The following is a 17,836-nucleotide window of genomic DNA, read 5'->3' as shown; positions in this document are numbered from 1 at the left end:
CATGGCAAAACCCCATCTCTACTAGAAATACAAAAAAATTAGCCAGGTATGGTGGTGCATGCCTGTAATCCTAGCTACTCGGGAGGCTGAGGCAGGAGAATCGCTTGAGCCTTGGGGGCGGAGGTTGCAGTGAGCCGAGATCGTGCCACTGCACTCTAGCCTGGGTGACATCAAGACTCTGTCTCAGAAAAAAACAAAAGCAATAGGATTATATTTACTGCTATTTTTTTCTCAAAACATAAATCTGTAATCATTTTTTGAACGTTGTATTTTTAGGCAATTTATTCTGTGAGCAACAGCGGACGCTCTACTCTATGAGTTACATGAATAAGTGCTGGGAGATTTATCTCGCCTACTGCAGACGCAGCGCAGCGCCTCCCCACGAGCCTACGATGAAGATGAGACACTTCCTCTGGATGCTGAAAGTAACCACCTAAGTTCGATATTGGCTTTCTATTTACAGGCACTTTGATCTTAATTAAAGAAAGGCAGGATATTCCAGCTGTGATATGCAGATAATCAGGTGAAGATCTGGGCTGGATTTTCAGGACCATTAAATGTTTACTGAGTCTCTTGGCAGAACAGTGGTCTGTGGTCGTGGAAGGAACAGAAACAGCCGTCACCTGCCCAATATGCTAACAGATTAGGGCAAGACAATGGTCCATGGCCTATAACAATGGCCCATGGCATGCGTATATATATATATTGCAATCCCAGCACTTTGAGAGGCCGAGGCGGGCGGATCACCTGAGGTCAAGGAGTTCAAGACCAGCATGGACATATATATTTATATATGCCATGGGCCATTGTCTTAAAAATATATATATATATAAATAAATACATATATAATAAATATATATATTTTTTAATTTTATTTTTTTGAGACGGAGTTTTGCTCTTGTCACTCAGGCTGGAGTGCAATGAAGTGATCTTGGCTCACTGCAACCTCCACCTCCTGGGTTCAAGCAATTCTCCTGCCTCAGCCTCCTAAGTAGCTGGGATTACAGGTGCCCGCCACCACACCTGGCTAATTTTTGTATTTTTAGTAGAGACAGGTGTTCACCATGTTGCCCAGGCTGGTCTTGACCTCCCGACCCCAGGTGATCCATCCGCCTCAGCCTCCCTAAGTGCCGGAATTACAGGCGTGAGACACTGTGCCTGACTGGCCTACAATATCTTTATTCATGCAGATCCAGCCATTTAAAGGAAGATAGGGCCGAGTACAGCGGGGCACCCCTGTAATTCCAGCACTTTGGGAGGCCGAGGCAGGAGGATCACTTGAGCTTAGGAATTCAAGACCAGCCTGGGCAACATAGTGAGATCCCCCTCTCTACAAAAAATAAAAACATCATAGCCGGGCGTGGTAGTGCACGCCTGTAGTCCCAGCTACTCGGGAGGCTGTAGTAAGCTGTGATCGTGCCACTGCATTCCAGGCTGGTTGACAGAGTGAGGCCCTGTCCCAAAAAAATCCCCCAAAAAACAAGAAAGGAAAATGGAGGAACACCTTAGTCTTTTTGATGGACTGAAGTGTTGCCTGATCCTAGAATAGCAATAAAGTCAACTGAAATCTTTTTAAAAAGGAAGGACTTTGGAAGGCGGAGGGGTGGATTACCTGAGGTCAGGAGTTTGAGACCAGCCTGGCCAATGCTGTGAAACCCCCTTTCGACTGAAAATACAAAAAAATTAGCCAGGCATGGTGGCGGGAGCCTGTAATCCCAGCCACTTCGGAGGCTGAGGCAGGAGAATTGCTTGAACCTGGGAGGCCGAGGTTGCAATGAGCTGAAATTGTGCCACTGCACTCCAGTCTAGGCAACAAGAGCAGAACTCTGTCTCAAAAAAAAAAAACTAAGGAAGTGGGGAGGATGAATATCATTTAAAACAATTACAGTTTATCGAAAAAGGAATTTTTAAAAGTTATTACTTGGGAAAATAGTGACAACATTTATACAATGTTCTCATACTAACTATTGGTTGTTTTTGTTCCATGATACTTTTTTTTTTTTAGACAAAGTCTCGCTCTTTTGCCAGGGTGGAGTGCAGTAGCGCGGTCTCGGCTCACTGCAACCTCCGCCTCCCGGGTTCAAGCAATTCTCCTGCCTCAGCCTCCCGAGTAGCTGGGACTAAAGGCGTGCATGACCATGCCAAGTTAATTTTTGTATTTTTAGTAGAGACAGGGTTTCACTATGTTAGCAAGGATGATCTCAATCTCTTGACCTCGTGATCCGCCCGTGTCGGACTCCCAAAGTGCTGGGATTACAGGCATGAGCCACTGTGCCTGGCCTGTTCCATGGTACTTTTAATTTGTACTTGTGGGAATACAAATGATTAAACAGAATCAAATACTAATGATACAGTGTTTTTACAAATTTCATAATGTTGTATACATATGAAAAATGGATAATAACCTAGTGTCTAACTATAGGAAAATAGTTTTGTTTTTTTGAGCAAGGGTCTCACTCTTGTCACCCAGGCTGGAGTACAGTGGTGCAATCTTGGCCTCCTGCAGCCTCAACCTCCCGGGTTCAAGCAATCCTCCCACCTCAGCCTCCTGAATAGCTGGGACTACATGTGTGTGCCAACATACCCAGCTAATTTTTCTATTTTTTGTAGAGACGGGTTATTGCCATGTTGCCCAGGCTGATCTTGAACTCCTGGGCTCAAGCAGTCCTCGTGCCTCGGCCTCCTGAAGTGCTGGGATTACAGGCGTGAGCCACTGCACCTGGCCCTTTTCATTGTTTCATTTGTTTCAAGCATGTTTGCAATTGCCCATTGAATAATAATAATAATAATAATTATTATTATTATTATTATTATTATTTTAACAGTCTTGCTCTGTCGCCCAGGCTGGAGTGCAGGGACATGATCTTGGCTTACTGCAACCTCTGCCTCCCGGGTTCAAGTGATTCTTCTGCCTCAGCCTCCTGAGTAGCTGGGATTACAGGTGCATGTCACCATGCTCGGCTAGTAGAGACGGTTTCAGCATGTTGCCCAGGCTGGTCTCAAACTCCTGAGCTCAGGTGATCCAACCATCTCTGCCTCCCACAGTACTAGGATCAGAGGCATGAGCCACCACACCCAGCCTCATTGAAGCATTTTTGTGATGACTGTCTCACAGTCTGTGTCAGTCAATTGTAACATCTTTGTCATCTTGGAGATGGCATCTGTGGATTCTCTTTTTTTCATTCAGTTTGAGATCTTCCTGGTTCTTGGTATGAGTTTTTTTTTTTTTTGAAATGGAATCTTGCTCTGTCTCCCAGACTGGACTGCAGTGGCGTGATCTCAGCTCACTGCAACCTCTGCCTCCTGGTTCAGGCGATTCTCCTGCCTCAGCCTCCAAGTAGCTGGGATTATAGGTGCGTGCCACCATGCCAGGCTAATTTTTGTATTTTTAGTGGAGACGGGGTTTCTCCATGTTGGCCAGGGTTTCTCCATGTTGGCCAGGCTGGTCGGTATGAGTGATTTAAAAAAACAACATTGACACCTGAACATTTGAGTACAGTAAGTCCTCACTTGACATTGTTATTATTATTATCTTGAGACAGAGTCTTGCTGTGTCACCCAGGCTGGAGTGCGGTGGCGCGATCTCAGCTCACTGCAACCTCTGCCTCCTGGGCTCAAGTGATTCCCTTGCCTCAGCCTCCCGAGTAGCTGGGACTACAGGCACACGCCACCATGCCCAGCTAATTTTTTTGTATTTTTAGTAGAGATAGGGTTTCTCCATGTTGGCCAGGATGGTCTGGATCTCTTGACCTCGTGAGCCGCCTGCCTCGGCCTCCCAAAGTGCTGGGATTACAGGTGTGAGCCACCGCGCCCGGCCCCACGTAACATTATTGATAGGTTCTTGGAAACCGTGACTTCAACCAGTGCTGTGTGGTCAGGAGCTTAACTCTTCTTCATGTCAATTATTCTGCGGTCAAATCGGTTTTGTTGTGCAGCACGTTGTTTCCCGACGTGCTTTTCGGCCTACAGCATCGTGTTAATATTTCACACCTGGACCGTGTTCTGGTCTCCCATGTTCTATGTCCTGTTCTGATGGCAAAAAATACTCTGCTGTTATTTTGGAGATACTAGAGAAGGGATAGAGAGGTAAATACGTGTGTGTGTGTGTGTGTTTGAGACAGGTTCTTGCTTTGTTACCTAGGCTGGAGTGCAGTGTTACGATCACAGCTCACAGTAGCCTCAAACTCCTGGACTTAAGTGATCCTCCCACCTCAGCCTCCTGAGTAGCTGGGACTGCAGGCATGCACCACCATGCTCGGCCTACATTTTTAATTTTCTGTAAAGACAGGGTCTTGCTATGTTGCCCAGGCTGATCCCCAACACCTGGGCTCAAGTGATCCTCCCACCTCGGCCTCACAAGGTTCTGGGATTACAGGTGTGAGCCACCATGTCTGGCCGCAAATGCCCATGTTAATCCAGAATGCTTTTCAAAATTATCAGTCTTTAAGATATTAATTTATGGCTGGGCGCAATGTCTCACGACTGTAATCCCAGCACTTTGGGAGGCCGAGGCAGGTGGCTCACTTGAGGTCAGGAGTTTGAGACCAGCCTGGCCAACATATAGTGAAATCCCATCTCTACTAAAAATACAAAAATCAGCTGGACGTGGTGGTGTGTTCCTGTAGTCCCAGCTACTTGGGAGGCTGAGGCAGGAGAATCACTTGAACCCAGGAGGTGGAGGTTGCAGTGAGCTGAGATTGCGCCACTGCCTAGCAGCCTGGGCAACAGAGCAAGACTCCGTCTCTCAAAAAAAAGAAAAAAGATATTAATTTCTGGTACACTTTCTTAGTTATTGTATTGATATAAATTGACATTAAAACATATAGCTGTTTACAATTATAGGCAGTTATGGTTTTTCTTTTTTACAGGACTTTAAAATGATAAATAAAGAATTAACAGCAGCTACATTTATGGAGGTCATAGCAGAGGATAATCCGTTCATATATGATGGAATTGACAGCAACTTTGAACCTGAGGTTTGTAAAGAGCCATCACAAATGGTAGAGATCCAATTCAGGCTGCTGGTTTTGCCATGGATACCAAGGACAAAGAACCAAGATTTTTTTTTCTTTTTTTCATTAGCCTTTTCACTGATGCTTTTTTTTTGAGAGGGAGTCTCAGTCTGTTGCCCAGGCTGGAGTGCAGTGGCACAATCTCTGCTCACTGCAAGCTCCGCCTCCCGGGTTCACGCCATTCTCCTGCCTCAGCCTCCCGAGTAGCTGGGACTACAGGCGCCTGCCACCACGCCGGGCTAATTTTTTTTATTTTTATTTTTTTTAGTAGAGACAGAGTTTCACCATGTTAGCCAGGATGGTCTTGATCTCCTGACCTCGTGATCCACCTGCCTCGGCCTCCCAAAGTGCTGGGATTACAGGCATGAGCCACCGTACCCAGCGTTCAGCTGATTTTTTAAAAACTTTTTTTTGTACAGAACGGGTCTCATTGTGTTGCCCAGGCTGGTCTCAAACTCCTGGGCTCAAATGATGCTCCTGCCTCAGCCTCCTAAAGTGCTGAGATTGCAGATGTGAGCCACTGTGACCAGCCTAAGAACCAAGATTTGATTGAAAGCAGTCTGAACACAAGTACCTAATATATGTGTGTGTGTGTCTGTGTGCGTGTCTGTGCGTGTGTGTGCATGTGTGTGTCTTTGTGCACATGTCTGCATGTCTGTGTGTGTGTGCGCAAACGTGCATATTCAGATATCAGGAAATAATGAACACCAGTCAATCAATGCTCTGTCTCCAGGTGTGTCAGAATGATGGAAACTCTCTGTGTTTTATTTTATTTCAGCTGGTTTTCCTGGAATTCTTTGAAGCTCTCTTAAGCTTTGCATTCATCTGTGTTACTGACCAAATGACTAAATCCTATACAAATGTTCCAGCTGATGATGTGTCTGGAAATAAACATGAAACTATTTATACAATACTAAATCAGGTAACACATAATATCTTAGAATTAGGTAATCTTAGAATTATAGAGTAAGGAGGGCTGGGCACGGTGGGTCACGCTTGTAATCCCAGCACTTTGGGAAGCCGAGGCGGGCGGATCACGAGGTCAGAAGATCGAGACCATCCTGGCTAACATGGTGAAACCCCGTCTCTATTAAAACTACAAAAAAATTAGCCGGGCGTGGTGGCAGGCACCTGTAGTCCCAGCTACTGGGGAGGCTGAGGCAGGAGAATGGCATGAACCCAGGAGGTGGAGGTTGCAGTGAGCTGAGATTGTGCCACTGCACTCCATCCTGGGCGTCAGAGCAAGACTTCTCAAAACAAAACAAAAAAACCAAACAAACAAAAAGAATTACAAAGCAAGGAATGGCTTTATTCTGGAATGGTTAAACCATCATCAAAACTATCTTGGCTTTACTAACCCTTCCAGAAAGTAATTTAAGAAGTCTTTCCATTTTCCTTTTAAAATTTTCTTTTATGTGTTTTGAGACAGGGATTCACTCTGTTGTCCAGGCTTGAGTGCAGTGGTGCAATCATGGCTCACTGTAGCCTTGACCTCCTGAGCTCACACGCTCCTCCCACCTTAGCCTCCTGAGTAGCTAGGACTACAGGCATGTGCCACCACACCCAGCTAATTTTTTTTTTTTTTTTTGAGACAGAGCTTCATTCTATTGCCCAGGCTGGAGTGTGGTGGCACGATCTCGGCTCGCTGCAATCTCCGCCTCCTGGATTCAAGTGATTCATGCCTCAGCCTCCTGAGTAGCTGGGATTACAGGCGTGTGCCACCATACCTGGCTAATTTTTTATATTTTTAGTAGAGACGGGGTTTCGCCATGTTGACCAGGCTGGTCTCGAACTCCTGACTTCAGTTGATCCGCCTGCCTCGGCCTCCCAAAGTGCTGGGATTACAGGCCTGAGCCACTGTGCCTGGCCTTTTTGTATTTTTTTGTAGAGATGGGGTTTTGCCATGTTGTCCAGGCTGGTCTCAAACTCCTGAGCTCAAGTGATCCTCCTGCCTCAGCCTCCCAAAGTGCTGCGATTACACGTGTGAGCCACCATGCCCGGCCAAGATGTCTTTTTCACATTTTGGAAGTGTATATAGATTTTTTTAAGTTAGGGAAAATGTGTTTCCTGGCCATGATCCAGGAAGTGGACTCCTAGCCACAGCAGAGAGTTGCTGATGAAGGGGAGAGTGCATACCGACATGCTGGGTGGGCCGCTAGACCACACTTTAGAAAATCAGAGGTGTTTTACTAGGAGATGTTTCGTTATACGGATCCAGTGTTTCTAAGAGTGGAAAGCCTGCTCAGGAGCAGATGTGTCGAATAGTTCCTGAGTGTGTGTGGGATGCTAACCAGGTCCCCAGGGCTTGCTCACAAGCATGGACACCCAGGCCAGGCACGGCGGCTCACGCCTGTAATCTCAGCACTTTGGGAGGCCAAGGTGGGCGGATCACTTGAGGTCAGGAATTCGAGACCAGCCTGGCCCACCATGGTAAAACCCCATCTCTACTAAAAAGACACTGGAAACTGAACGTTCATGTCATGCTCCAAGGGAATCACTGCTCCCTTTTGACCAACAATTTGGGAATGTGATTTAGAGATCAGAGAGAGGCTCAGCTTCAAACTTATCAAAGCTGGTCCTTCTTGCTCAGCTCACGGTGGTTTCACACGCTCTAGTAATTTGCGGAGGCAAAGGTAGAATTCTGTTCCACAGAGGTAAGCGTGCTATGAAGAGGGACAGCAAGCTCCAGAGATGTGCAGAAGGCTCCCCTTGAGCCGTCAGCTGAGTGTGCACGCATGTGAGGGAACAGCTGGAACCTAAGGGAAGAGCAGCCAGGAAGAAGGGGAGGGACCTCAAGGACTCACGCAGGGCTGGGAGTAGTTTGCATTTCCAGTCGCCAGCGTAGAGAAGCCTTCGCATCCATGAGGGGCTGGGAGTAGTTTGCATTTCCAGTCGCCAGCGTAGAGAAGCCTTCGCATCCATGAGGAGCTGGGAGTAGTTTGCATTTCCAGTCGCCAGCGTAGAGAAGCCTTCGCATCCATGAGGGGCATCAGGCTGGGTACTTAAAAGTTCACTGTGTGTGTGTGTGTGTGTGTGTGTGTGTTTCTTTTTTTTGACAAAATCTTGCTCTGTTGCCCAGGCTCGAGTGCAGTGGCACAATCTTGGCTCACTGCAGCCTCTGCCTCCCAGGTTCAGGGTGACTCTCCTGCCTTGGCCTCCCGAGCAGCTGGGATTACAGGTGCGCACCACCACACCTGGCCAATTTTTGTATTTTTAGTAAAGACAGGGTTTCACCGTGTTGGCCAGCCTGGTCTTGCACTCCCGGCCTCAAGTGATCCGCCCGCCTCATTCTCTGAAACTTCTGGGATTACAGGCATGAGCGAAGCCGCCTGCCCTGTTATTTATTTTTTTTAGAGACAGGGTCTTGCTCTCTTGCCCAGGCTGGTCTCAAACCCCTGGGCTCAGGTGATCCGCCCACCTTGGCCTCCCAAAGTGCTGAGATTACAGGCGGGAGCCACTGTGCCTGATTCGGTTCACTGTCTTGACTGAGGCGATGGTTTCACAGGTATAGATGTGTGAAAACACATCAAAGGGTACAGTTTATGTGTAGTTCATTGTAAATCAGTTACAGCCCATTAAAATATTGCGTGTGTGCGTGTATGTATGCCTGTGTGGATCTCTATGGAAACCAGAAGCCCTCTGATGCGTGTGTTTGTTCTTGCTTAGGATGCCCCGAACAAGAGTCTCAGCGCGGTCATGAGCCACGAATCGGATGCTGCTCACTCTGACAGTGCCAGGTCATCTTCCAGCAAGTTAGAACTCTCGCGTGATGTTAACAAAATAAGGAAATCAGAGGTTTGTCTCTAACCGTGTAGAGACACCCGCTACCGAGTGCCTGCTCTGCGAAGAGCTCTTTTCCATGCGTTGGGGCCCTAGCAGTGAACAGAAACCCACGCCCTCATGGGCTTTACTTTCCAGTGAGGAGGGGACACGGCAGCAAGTGAACAGCAGTAATAGCGTTTATGGGTGTTTACCAGGCGCCGAGCTGTCCCCAGGGACCAGCTCCGCATCCCCATGACCTTCAGGTACTGTGATTCTCTCTAGGAGGGAACCCAGGCCCAGGAAGGTTAAATAGCTTGGCCACAGCTGCATAACCAGTAAGGCATGGAGCTGGGGGTTTGTGCCCAGGCACTTTAACTCCAGAATTAGCACCGGTTACCGCAAGCTATGCTTCTTCCCACTTACGAGGTCTAAGTGACAGGAAGGGCATGTGGCCGGGGTGGGGTCCTGGCGTTTATTCTGGGTGAGTGGGATGGGATGGGACACCATCTGAGCAGAGGTGTCAGGAGGCTCTGTGGCTTCACTGTTGACAAACCAGTGAGGAAGCTCTTGGAACCATCCCGCTGGGAGGTGATGGTGACTGGGACTAAGGTGGGCTGAGGTCTGAGGTGTTTTGAAGGGTGCAGGGGTTGACAGGGAAAGAGAAGGCAAAGATGAGTCCAAGATTTTTTGGCTGAGCATTGGCAGAATGGAGTTGCCATTTATGATGATGTGGAAGATGTAGGCAGGGGGCTGAGTTTTGGGAGCAAAATTAAGTGGTTGATTTTGGAGAAGTTAAGCTTAAGGTGCCTGAACTGATGCCCAAGTAGCATGGCTGGAGGCAAGACTGGAGTTCAAGGGCAAACTCCAGCTGGAGGTAGAAATATGGGGGTTAGGGCATACACGTGGTGATTAAAGCCGTTAGGTCGGGCGCGGTGGCTCACGCCTGTCATCCCAGCACCTTGGGAGACCGAGGTGGGTGGGTCACTTGAGGTCAGGAGTTCGAGACCAGCCTGGCCAACATGGTGAAACCCCATCTCTGCTAAAAAAAATATAAAAATTAGCCAGGCCTGGTGGCAGGTGCTTGTAATCCCAGCTATTCAGGAGGCTGAGGCAGGAGAATTGCTTGAACCTGGGAGGCAGAGGTGGCAGTGAGCCGGGATCCAAGATCACACCACTGCACTCCAGCCTGGGCAACAGAGTGAGATTCCGTCTCAAAAAATGTAATAATAATTAAAGCCATTAATATATGAGTCTAAGTATGGTTAAATTTTGTTTTTTTTTTTGAGACAGAGTCTCGCTCTGTCGCCCAGGCTGGAGGGCAGTGGTGCGATCTTGGATCTCGGCTCATTGCAAGCTCTGCCTCCCGGGTTCACGCCATTCTCCTGCCTCAGCCTCCTGAGTAGCTAGGACTACAGGCACCCACCACCACGCCCGGCTAATGTGTTGTTAGTAGAGATGGGGTTTCACCCATGTTAGCCAGGATGGTCTCGATCTCCTGACCTCGTGATCCACCTGTCTTGGCCTCCCAAAGTGCTGGGATTACAGGCATGAGCCACCACGCCTAGCCGGTATCGTTAATTTTATACAATAAATACTGTACCAACAGACCCAGGTGACATTTTCAAGTTTTTGGGGTTTTTTTTGAGAGACTTTCAGTAAATGCCATAATTCTGTTATTCATTTCATCAATAATATAAATATTAATATTTTATTCAGGTTAAAATAGTCAAATTGGCTGGGTGTGGTGGCTCACACCTGTAATCGCAGCACTTTGGGAGGCCGAGGCAGGCAGGTCACCTGAGGTCAGGAGTTCGAGACCAGCCTGGCCAATATGGTGAAACCCCGTCTCTACTAAAAATACAAAAATTAGGCTGGTGTAGTGGCGCATGCCTGTAGTCCAGCTACCCAGGGAAGCTGAGGCAGGAGAATTGCTGGAACCCGAGAGGTGGAGGCTGCAGTGAGCCGAGATCGCGCCACTGCACTCCAGCCTGGGCAACAGAGCGAGACTCTGTCTCAAAAAAAAAAAAAAAAAGTCAAATTAAAGTCAAATTAGCTCAAGGAGAACAGCCTCATTAATAATATTCTAATTAATTAAAGTATAAAAAAGCGGTTTTAACCCCATAATGATGTAAACGTAATATTTTGCTTTATGATTTTTTTTAAATGCAAAAGCCCAAGATCAAGAAGTCTGTAAGTGATGAAAGAGTCTCCAAAATGAATTTTAAATCGACTGGAAAAGGGATCACCTTTTTCTCATCTGAGAGCGGTGAGTATTTTAATTGTAGAACCTTAATATTTACAAACTGTTGCTTATGAATTATATAATGTCTATACTGTTTTACAACCATCTTTTTTTAATTTTTAGTTTCTTAGAGGCAGAGTCTCGCTATGTTGTCCAGGCTGGTCTTGAACTCCTGGGCTCAAGTGATCCTCCCACCTCGGCCTCCCGAGTAACTGGGATTACAAGTAGGCGTCACCACATCCAGCACAACCATCTTTTTAAATAATGAGGCTGGTACAGCTGCTTCTGTTTCTCCTCCCTGGTTTGGAGTTCAAGTTCAAGGCGTGACCTTGCTGTGCTGACTCAGTCTGTTAGGGCAGATGCCAGTATGGGACAGCTGGGCCTCCCCTGGGCCCTGCACGCCCATCTCAGAGTCTGATGCTGTTGACTATATTGTTTTCTTACAGGCAACTTTTCTCTCTCAAGGGTCTCATTCTCTAGGATTTTTAAAGGTGCTCAAATTAAAAACAACATACAACCCTTATTCACTTCCTCATCCTCCTGTTTTATTATGTTTTCCTTTATCCTGGGAAGATCGCTCTTGAGGCCTCTCTGTCTGCTGACTGCACTTCCTCCCTCTGGTCTGATTCCTCAGCTGTGTCTGTGTGAACTTTCAACCTCACGCCTCTCGTTTTCTCAGGGTCATCCAATGATGATCAATGTCATGGGAATTTTCTGCTGTTACTCTGCTGGCCTTGCCAGTTGCACGTGGCCTTGTTTCCATGATTAAACAAGCCCTGGTGTTTCCCCTTTTTTCTTTTCTTTTTCTTTTTTTGAGACAGGGTTTTACTTTCTTGCCCAGGCTGGAGTGCAGTGGTGCCATCATAGCTCACTGCAACCTCTACCTCCTGGGTTCAAGTGATTCTCCTGCCTCAGCCTCCCTAGTAGCTGGGATTACAGGCACCCATCACTGCACCTTGTATTTTTAGTAGACGGGGTTTCATGATGTTGGCCAGGGTGGTCTCAAACTCCTGACCTCAGGTGATCTGCCTGCCTCAGCCTCCTGAAGTACTGAGATTACAGGTGTGAGCCCACCCGCCCCTGGGCTTTTTTTTTTTTTTTTTTTTTTTTAAAGAGGTGGGTTCTTGCTCTGTTGCCCAGGCTGGTCTTGAACTCCTGGATCCAAGAACTCCTGGATCTGAACGCCTTGACTCCCAAAGTGCTGAGGTTACAGGTATGAGCCCAAACGCGCCTGGTCTTTTTTTGTTTGTTAAAGAGATGGGGTCTTGCTATGTTGCCCAGGCTGGTCTTGAACTCCTGGGCCCAAGTGATCTTCCCGCCTTGGCGTCCCAAAGCACTGGGATTACAGGTGTGAGCCACCGCGCCTGGCCCTCCCCCTTTTCTGACGGCGTCTCTCTATGGCCGGCCACCCACTCAATGGTGGACTTTTACAGGCTCCATCCTGGGCCCTTGTCCTCTCAAAGGCCTCCCCTGTGTATCCCCCTCTACAGTGCCTGTCGTTTCCCGTTACTCCTCCTCCAATGGATCATTCCCATCGGCACACATGTGCTGCATATGCCCAGTTAGGAAAATCTCTTCTCCTGGCCGGGCATGGTGGCTCACACTTGTAATCCCAGCACTTTGCGAAGCCGAGGCAGGCAGATCACAAGGTCAGGAGTTTGAGACCAGCGCGACCAATATAGTGAAACCCTGTCTCTACTAAAAATACAAAAATTAGCCAGGTGTGGTGGCACACGCCTGTAGTCCCAGCTACTTGGGAGGCTGAGGTGGGAGAACCGCTTGAACCCAGGAGGCAGAGGTTGCAGTGAGCTGAGACCATGCCATTGCATTCCAGCCTGGGTGACAGTGAGACTCCATATGAAAAAAAAAAAAAAAAGGAAAAAAGGAAAATCTCTTCTCCCACTTTCCCCTCTAGATCCCACTTTCTTTCCCTGCTCCTTTGCTGCTAGGCATCTTGGGGGGCTGTGTACATGCTCACCTTTGCTGCTAGGCATCTTGGGGGGCTGTGTACATGCTCACCTTTGCTGCTAGGTATCTTGGGGGGCTGTGTACATGCTCACCTTTGCTGCTAGGCTTCTTGGGGGGCTGTGTACGTGCTCACCTTCTCCAGGACCTCTCCTGTGTGTCCCTTAGCTTTTGCTCCACGTGGCACTGCCCTCCCCAGGCCACTGAAGGCCCCTTTTCATCAGCAGTGACTCCGTGTTGCCACCGCCAGGAATCCTGCTGTCACTTGAACCGATCTCTCCACAGTCAGGAAAAGCGTCAGCTTCTTGAAATACTCTTCACAGAGATTCGGCCTCTGTGACCCCTCGTCATCCTAGGTTTCTTTTCCCTCTGGTGCAAATCTGTGGGTTGTGTCATTTTCTCCCACAGAGCTCAGCATCCCAGCAGAGACAGGGCATTCCTGCGGTGCCGTAATCAAGACGCACAGTTCCTGTAACAGAAATAGAACTGAAAATGGAACCCCAGCTAATGTGTTTTCCTGCTGATCTGATGAGCAGGGACGTGATCTCTAGTCCCAGCTCCAACTGGATTTTGTCCTGGATTTCTCTGGTTGTTCCTTTAAGTCCCGTGTGCTAGTCACCAGTCCTGTGGCTCCTGCCCTGTCTCTTGTCAAGGACCCCCTTGACCCACGTGGCATCCCTTCCAGTACCATTTCGTCTGATTATTGCATGTGGCAGCCGTGACTTACTGTCCTCCAGCTTGTGGGTGTCTAGTTGAGAGTTCATGAATGAACATAAGACAATCTTGCAGCCAGGTGCAGTGGCTCACAGCTGTAACCCCAGAACTGTGGAAGGCCAAGGCAGAAGGATCACTTGTGCCCAGGAGTCTGAGACCAGTCTCGGCAACATAGCGAGCCCGTCTCTACAAAAAAAATATCAAAATTCACCGGGTATGGTGGCACACTCCTGTAGTCCCAGCAGCTTGGGAGGCTGAGGCAGGATGACTGCTTAAGCCCAGGAGCTCGAGGCTGCAGTGAGCTGTGATTGCACCACTGCACTCCAGCCTGGGTGCCAGAGCGAGACCCTGTCTCCAACCAACAAAAAGGAATCTTCCTTCACATTCAGTCTTGTTCCGACCTTAGAGTCCTGGATTGCGTATAATTTGATTCTCTGAATTTTAAAATCTTCCAAGTGAATAGATAACCAGAATTGCTTGAAAATATGGAAAAAATTGTGGTAGTTTAAGATTTAGAGATTCTTTAGCCTGGACAAGAAAGATAGAGAGGGATAACTATAACTACTAGGAAATTACATTTGTGAGAGTAACCAGTTGTCTAGTTCTCTAGGAGAGAGGATTCACTTGGGTACACAGCTATCTTTGTCTCTAAAGGGGTTTCAAACTCTGAATAAATAAAAGGTTTCGAATATTTTGTCCCCAAGACCTAGGCCGGGTGCAGAGGCTCATGCCTGTAATCCCAGCACTTTGGGAGGCCGAGATGGGAGGATTACTAGAGCTCAGGAGTTTGAGACCATGGGCCACATAGCGAAATCTTGTCTCTATAATAATTAGCTGGGTGTGGTGGCACCCGCCTGTGGTCCCAGCTACTTGGGAGGCTGAGGTGGGAGGATCATTTGAGCCTAGGAGTTGGAGGCTGCAGTGAGCCATGATGGTACCACTGCACTCCAGCCTGGATGACAGAGCATGACCTTGTCTCACAGTAATACTTAAAACAATTAGCCTCGTGTGGTGGTGCATGCCTGTATTCTCAGCTATTAGGGAGGCTGAGATGGGAGGATCACTTGAGCCCAGGAGTTCCTCCAGGCATCAGTGAGCCATGGTCATGCCACTGCACTCCAGCCTGGGCCATAGAGTGAGAGCTTGTCTTTAAAAAAAAAAAAAAAAGAAAAAAAAAGCAAGAGAAACGAGTTTTTTTATTCTTGAAACATGGAAAATTAAAATATCAGAAAACCCAAATTCTTAAGATAGAAAAAAAAAGAGGTGGCCAGGCGCAGTGGCTCATGCCTGTAATCCCAGCACTTTGGGAGGCCGAGGTGGGTGGATCACGTGAGGTTAAGAGTTCGAGACCAGCCTGGCCAACATGGTGAAACCCCATCTCTACTAAAAATACAAAAATTAGCCGAGTGTGATGGTGCACGCCTGTAGCTACTCGGGAGGCTGAGGCATGAGAATCGCTTGAACCCAGGAGGTGGAGGTTGCAGTGAGCAGAGATCACACCACTGCACTCCAGCCTGGGTGACAGAGTGAGACTCTGTCTCCAAAAAAAAAAAAAAGAAAAAAAAAAAGAAAAAACAAGGTAGCAGGAAACTCAAAGGGAAGGCTGACAATCCCAGCCAGGGTCTGCTGAGCCCCTGCCTTGTTCCAGGTGGTCATGGAAGCAGCATCCTTACTCCTCTCCCCTCTCCTGGCCGAGGAGAAGGGGGCCCACCCCAGGGAGGCTAGAACGAGAAAAAGCACACAGACCCCCAATTGACAGCAGGATTGTATTCATGTTCAGCTTCATGAAACTCTATTCCAGAGAAGTATGAGAGACCCAAGGATGATCGAAAGGAAGAGTTCAACACGTGGGTCAATAATATGTACGTCTTCTTTGTGAACACGCTCTTTCACGCGTATAAACGTGAAGAAGCTATCAAGGAGAAAATAAGGGCAGACAGGTTACGTAGCACAGCACAGGCCCAGCAGCGGAAGATGGAAGATGACGAACTGGAAGCAAGGTAACTTATGAGGTCCCTCCTCTCCTTCCCCAGCTGCTCTCTCTCTTCCTGTCTTCCGCAGCTGCCAGAACGCATCAGGACCAAGTGCTTTCCGGACAAGCTGTAATTTCCTATGGGCATCGTTGACATAAAAAGGAATGAATATTTGGTCTCTGTTCCTGGCAGAGCACCTGAAGCCTTTGTAACTTCCTGAGTAATGGGATAATGGGAGCATCCTTTGTTCTAATATTTGGTCTTAGTTTCTAGTTTTATTATTTTTTTTAGACAGGGTCTCACTGTAACCCAGGCTAGAGTGGAGTGGTATGATCTCAGCTCACTGCAACCTCCGCCTCCCGGGTTCAAGCGATTCTCTTGCCTCAGCCTCCCGAGTAGCTGGGATTACAAGCATGCACCACCACGCCTGGCTAATTTTTGTATTTTTAGTAGAGACAGGGTTTCACCAGGTTGTCCAGGCTGGTCTCGAACTCCTGACCTCAAGTGATCTGCCAGCCTCGGCCTCCCAAAGTGCTGAGGTCACAGGGGTGAGTTACTGCATGCAGCTGTTTTCTAGTTCTTGACCCAAGAGTTCAAAACCTGTGGACTCTTTGGGGTAATGACTGTCTATGTTGAGATGACTGGTAGCCAGGGGAGGGGCCCTCGATAGCTTCTCGCTGGAGCTGGTTGCCAGGAAACCAACCACGAGATTAGAGGGTTGGGACTTTCAGCTCCAGCCCAACCTCCCAGGAAGGGAGAGGGGCTGGAGATTGAGTTCAATAACTAATAGCCAGTGACTTAATCAGGTCTACATATTGGACCTTCCATAAAATCCCCAAATGGGCTGGGCATCATGGCACATGCCAGTAACCCCAGCACTTTGGGGGGCCAAGGCAGGAGAATCACTTGAGTTTGAGACCAGCCTAGGTAATACAGCAAGACCTCATCTCTACAAAAAATACAAAAATTAGCCAGATGTGGTGGCAGGCGCCTGTAGTCCCAGCTACTTTGGAGACTGAGGCAGGAGGATTGCTTGAGCCTGGGAGGTTGAGGCTGCAGTGATCTGTTTGTGCCACTGCACTCCAGCCTGGGCAACACAGTAAGACCCTATCTCAAACACACACACACACACACACACACACACACATATATATATATATATGTAACTTTGGGAGGCCGAGGTGGGTGGATCACCTGAGATCAGGAGTTTGAGACCAGCCTGGCCAACCTGGTGAAACCCATCTCTACTAAAAATACAAAATATTAGCCGGGCGTGGTAGCGGAAGCCTATAATCCCAGCTATTCAGGAGGCTGAGGCTGGAGAATCGCTTGAACTCGGGAGGCGGAAGTTACAGTGAGCCGAGATTGCACCATTGCACTCCAGCCTGGGCAACAAGAGCGAAACTCTGTCTCGAGAAAAAATTTTCTTTTCATAGATAGATAAAAAGTTTATTTTGGACTGTGTCGACATGGCATCAGTTATTTCAGGCAAAGTGTAGCAACTTAGTTTTGTTTACACATGCTGTTGAAATGCAGGTATGAAGGGCTGTATACTATAAATAGCATAAAACTGGTTTTGCAGTTTCGAGGGGGATAAAAAAAAGCTACCACCTTCTCATGTTTGCTTTTAGGCTGAATATCTTTATCTTGAGAGAGGAAGAGGAATATCTTTATCTTTATACCAAGAGACATGACTATGAGGTGGACATCACAGTGATCAAGGAGCCGGCAGACGTGTCATCCTCCCATCTCATACTGGACCCTCCCAAGGAGGATGTGACCGTGTCCCCATCCAGCAAGACCATCACCAGCAAGAAGAAGAAAAAGTAGAGAGACACGAGGACACACACACAGGCTGAGGACGGCACGTGCTGTAAGATTTCCTGAGCATTACAGTTCTTAGCACTGAACTCGTTGCAGTGTTTTAACATACCCCCTGGCCCACTGCATCTCAGGTTTCCTACGTGGCTGGATTACGGGAGTTCGAGACCAGCCTGGGCAAAATAGTGAGACCCCCATCTCTGCAAAATTAAAACATCAGCCGACCGTGGTGGTGTGTACATGTGGTTCTAGCTTCTTGGGAGGCTGAGGTGGGAGGATTGCTTGAGCTCAGGAGGTTGAGGCTGCAGTGAGCCATTGCATTCCAGCCTGGGTCACAGACCTGGTGG

General features: G+C 48.0%; 1 protein-coding gene across 20 annotated transcripts in view; it reads left to right on the top strand.

Annotated features, from left to right (window-relative positions):
• LOC738574 (radial spoke head 10 homolog B) overlaps positions 1 to 17,836 on the top strand; it is a 48,425-nt gene that overhangs the window by 28,431 nt on the left and 2,158 nt on the right. For 16 of the 20 annotated variants that reach the window (XM_063813955.1, XM_063813959.1, XM_063813961.1 and 13 more), the window contains 7 exons: positions 277 to 425; positions 4,869 to 4,976; positions 5,791 to 5,934; positions 8,679 to 8,807; positions 10,947 to 11,040; positions 15,497 to 15,695; positions 17,300 to 17,718. In XM_063813955.1, coding sequence (XP_063670025.1) covers positions 277 to 425; positions 4,869 to 4,976; positions 5,791 to 5,934; positions 8,679 to 8,807; positions 10,947 to 11,040; positions 15,497 to 15,695; positions 17,300 to 17,498 — 1,022 coding nt within the window. In that variant the 3' untranslated portion in view covers positions 17,499 to 17,718. Of the gene's footprint in view, positions 1 to 276; positions 426 to 4,868; positions 4,977 to 5,790; positions 5,935 to 8,678; positions 8,808 to 10,946; positions 11,041 to 15,496; positions 15,696 to 17,299; positions 17,719 to 17,836 lie in introns of those variants that run through there. The other 4 variants (XM_063813963.1, XM_063813960.1, XM_063813956.1 and 1 more) reach the window with 3 other exon arrangements.

Source organism: Pan troglodytes, chromosome 6 (genome assembly GCF_028858775.2).
Source record: "Pan troglodytes isolate AG18354 chromosome 6, NHGRI_mPanTro3-v2.0_pri, whole genome shotgun sequence".
In the NCBI taxonomy this organism is placed as follows: Eukaryota; Metazoa; Chordata; class Mammalia; order Primates; family Hominidae; genus Pan; species Pan troglodytes.
Note: the sequence above shows the minus strand (reverse complement) of the source record. Positions and strands in the feature narration are given on the sequence as shown.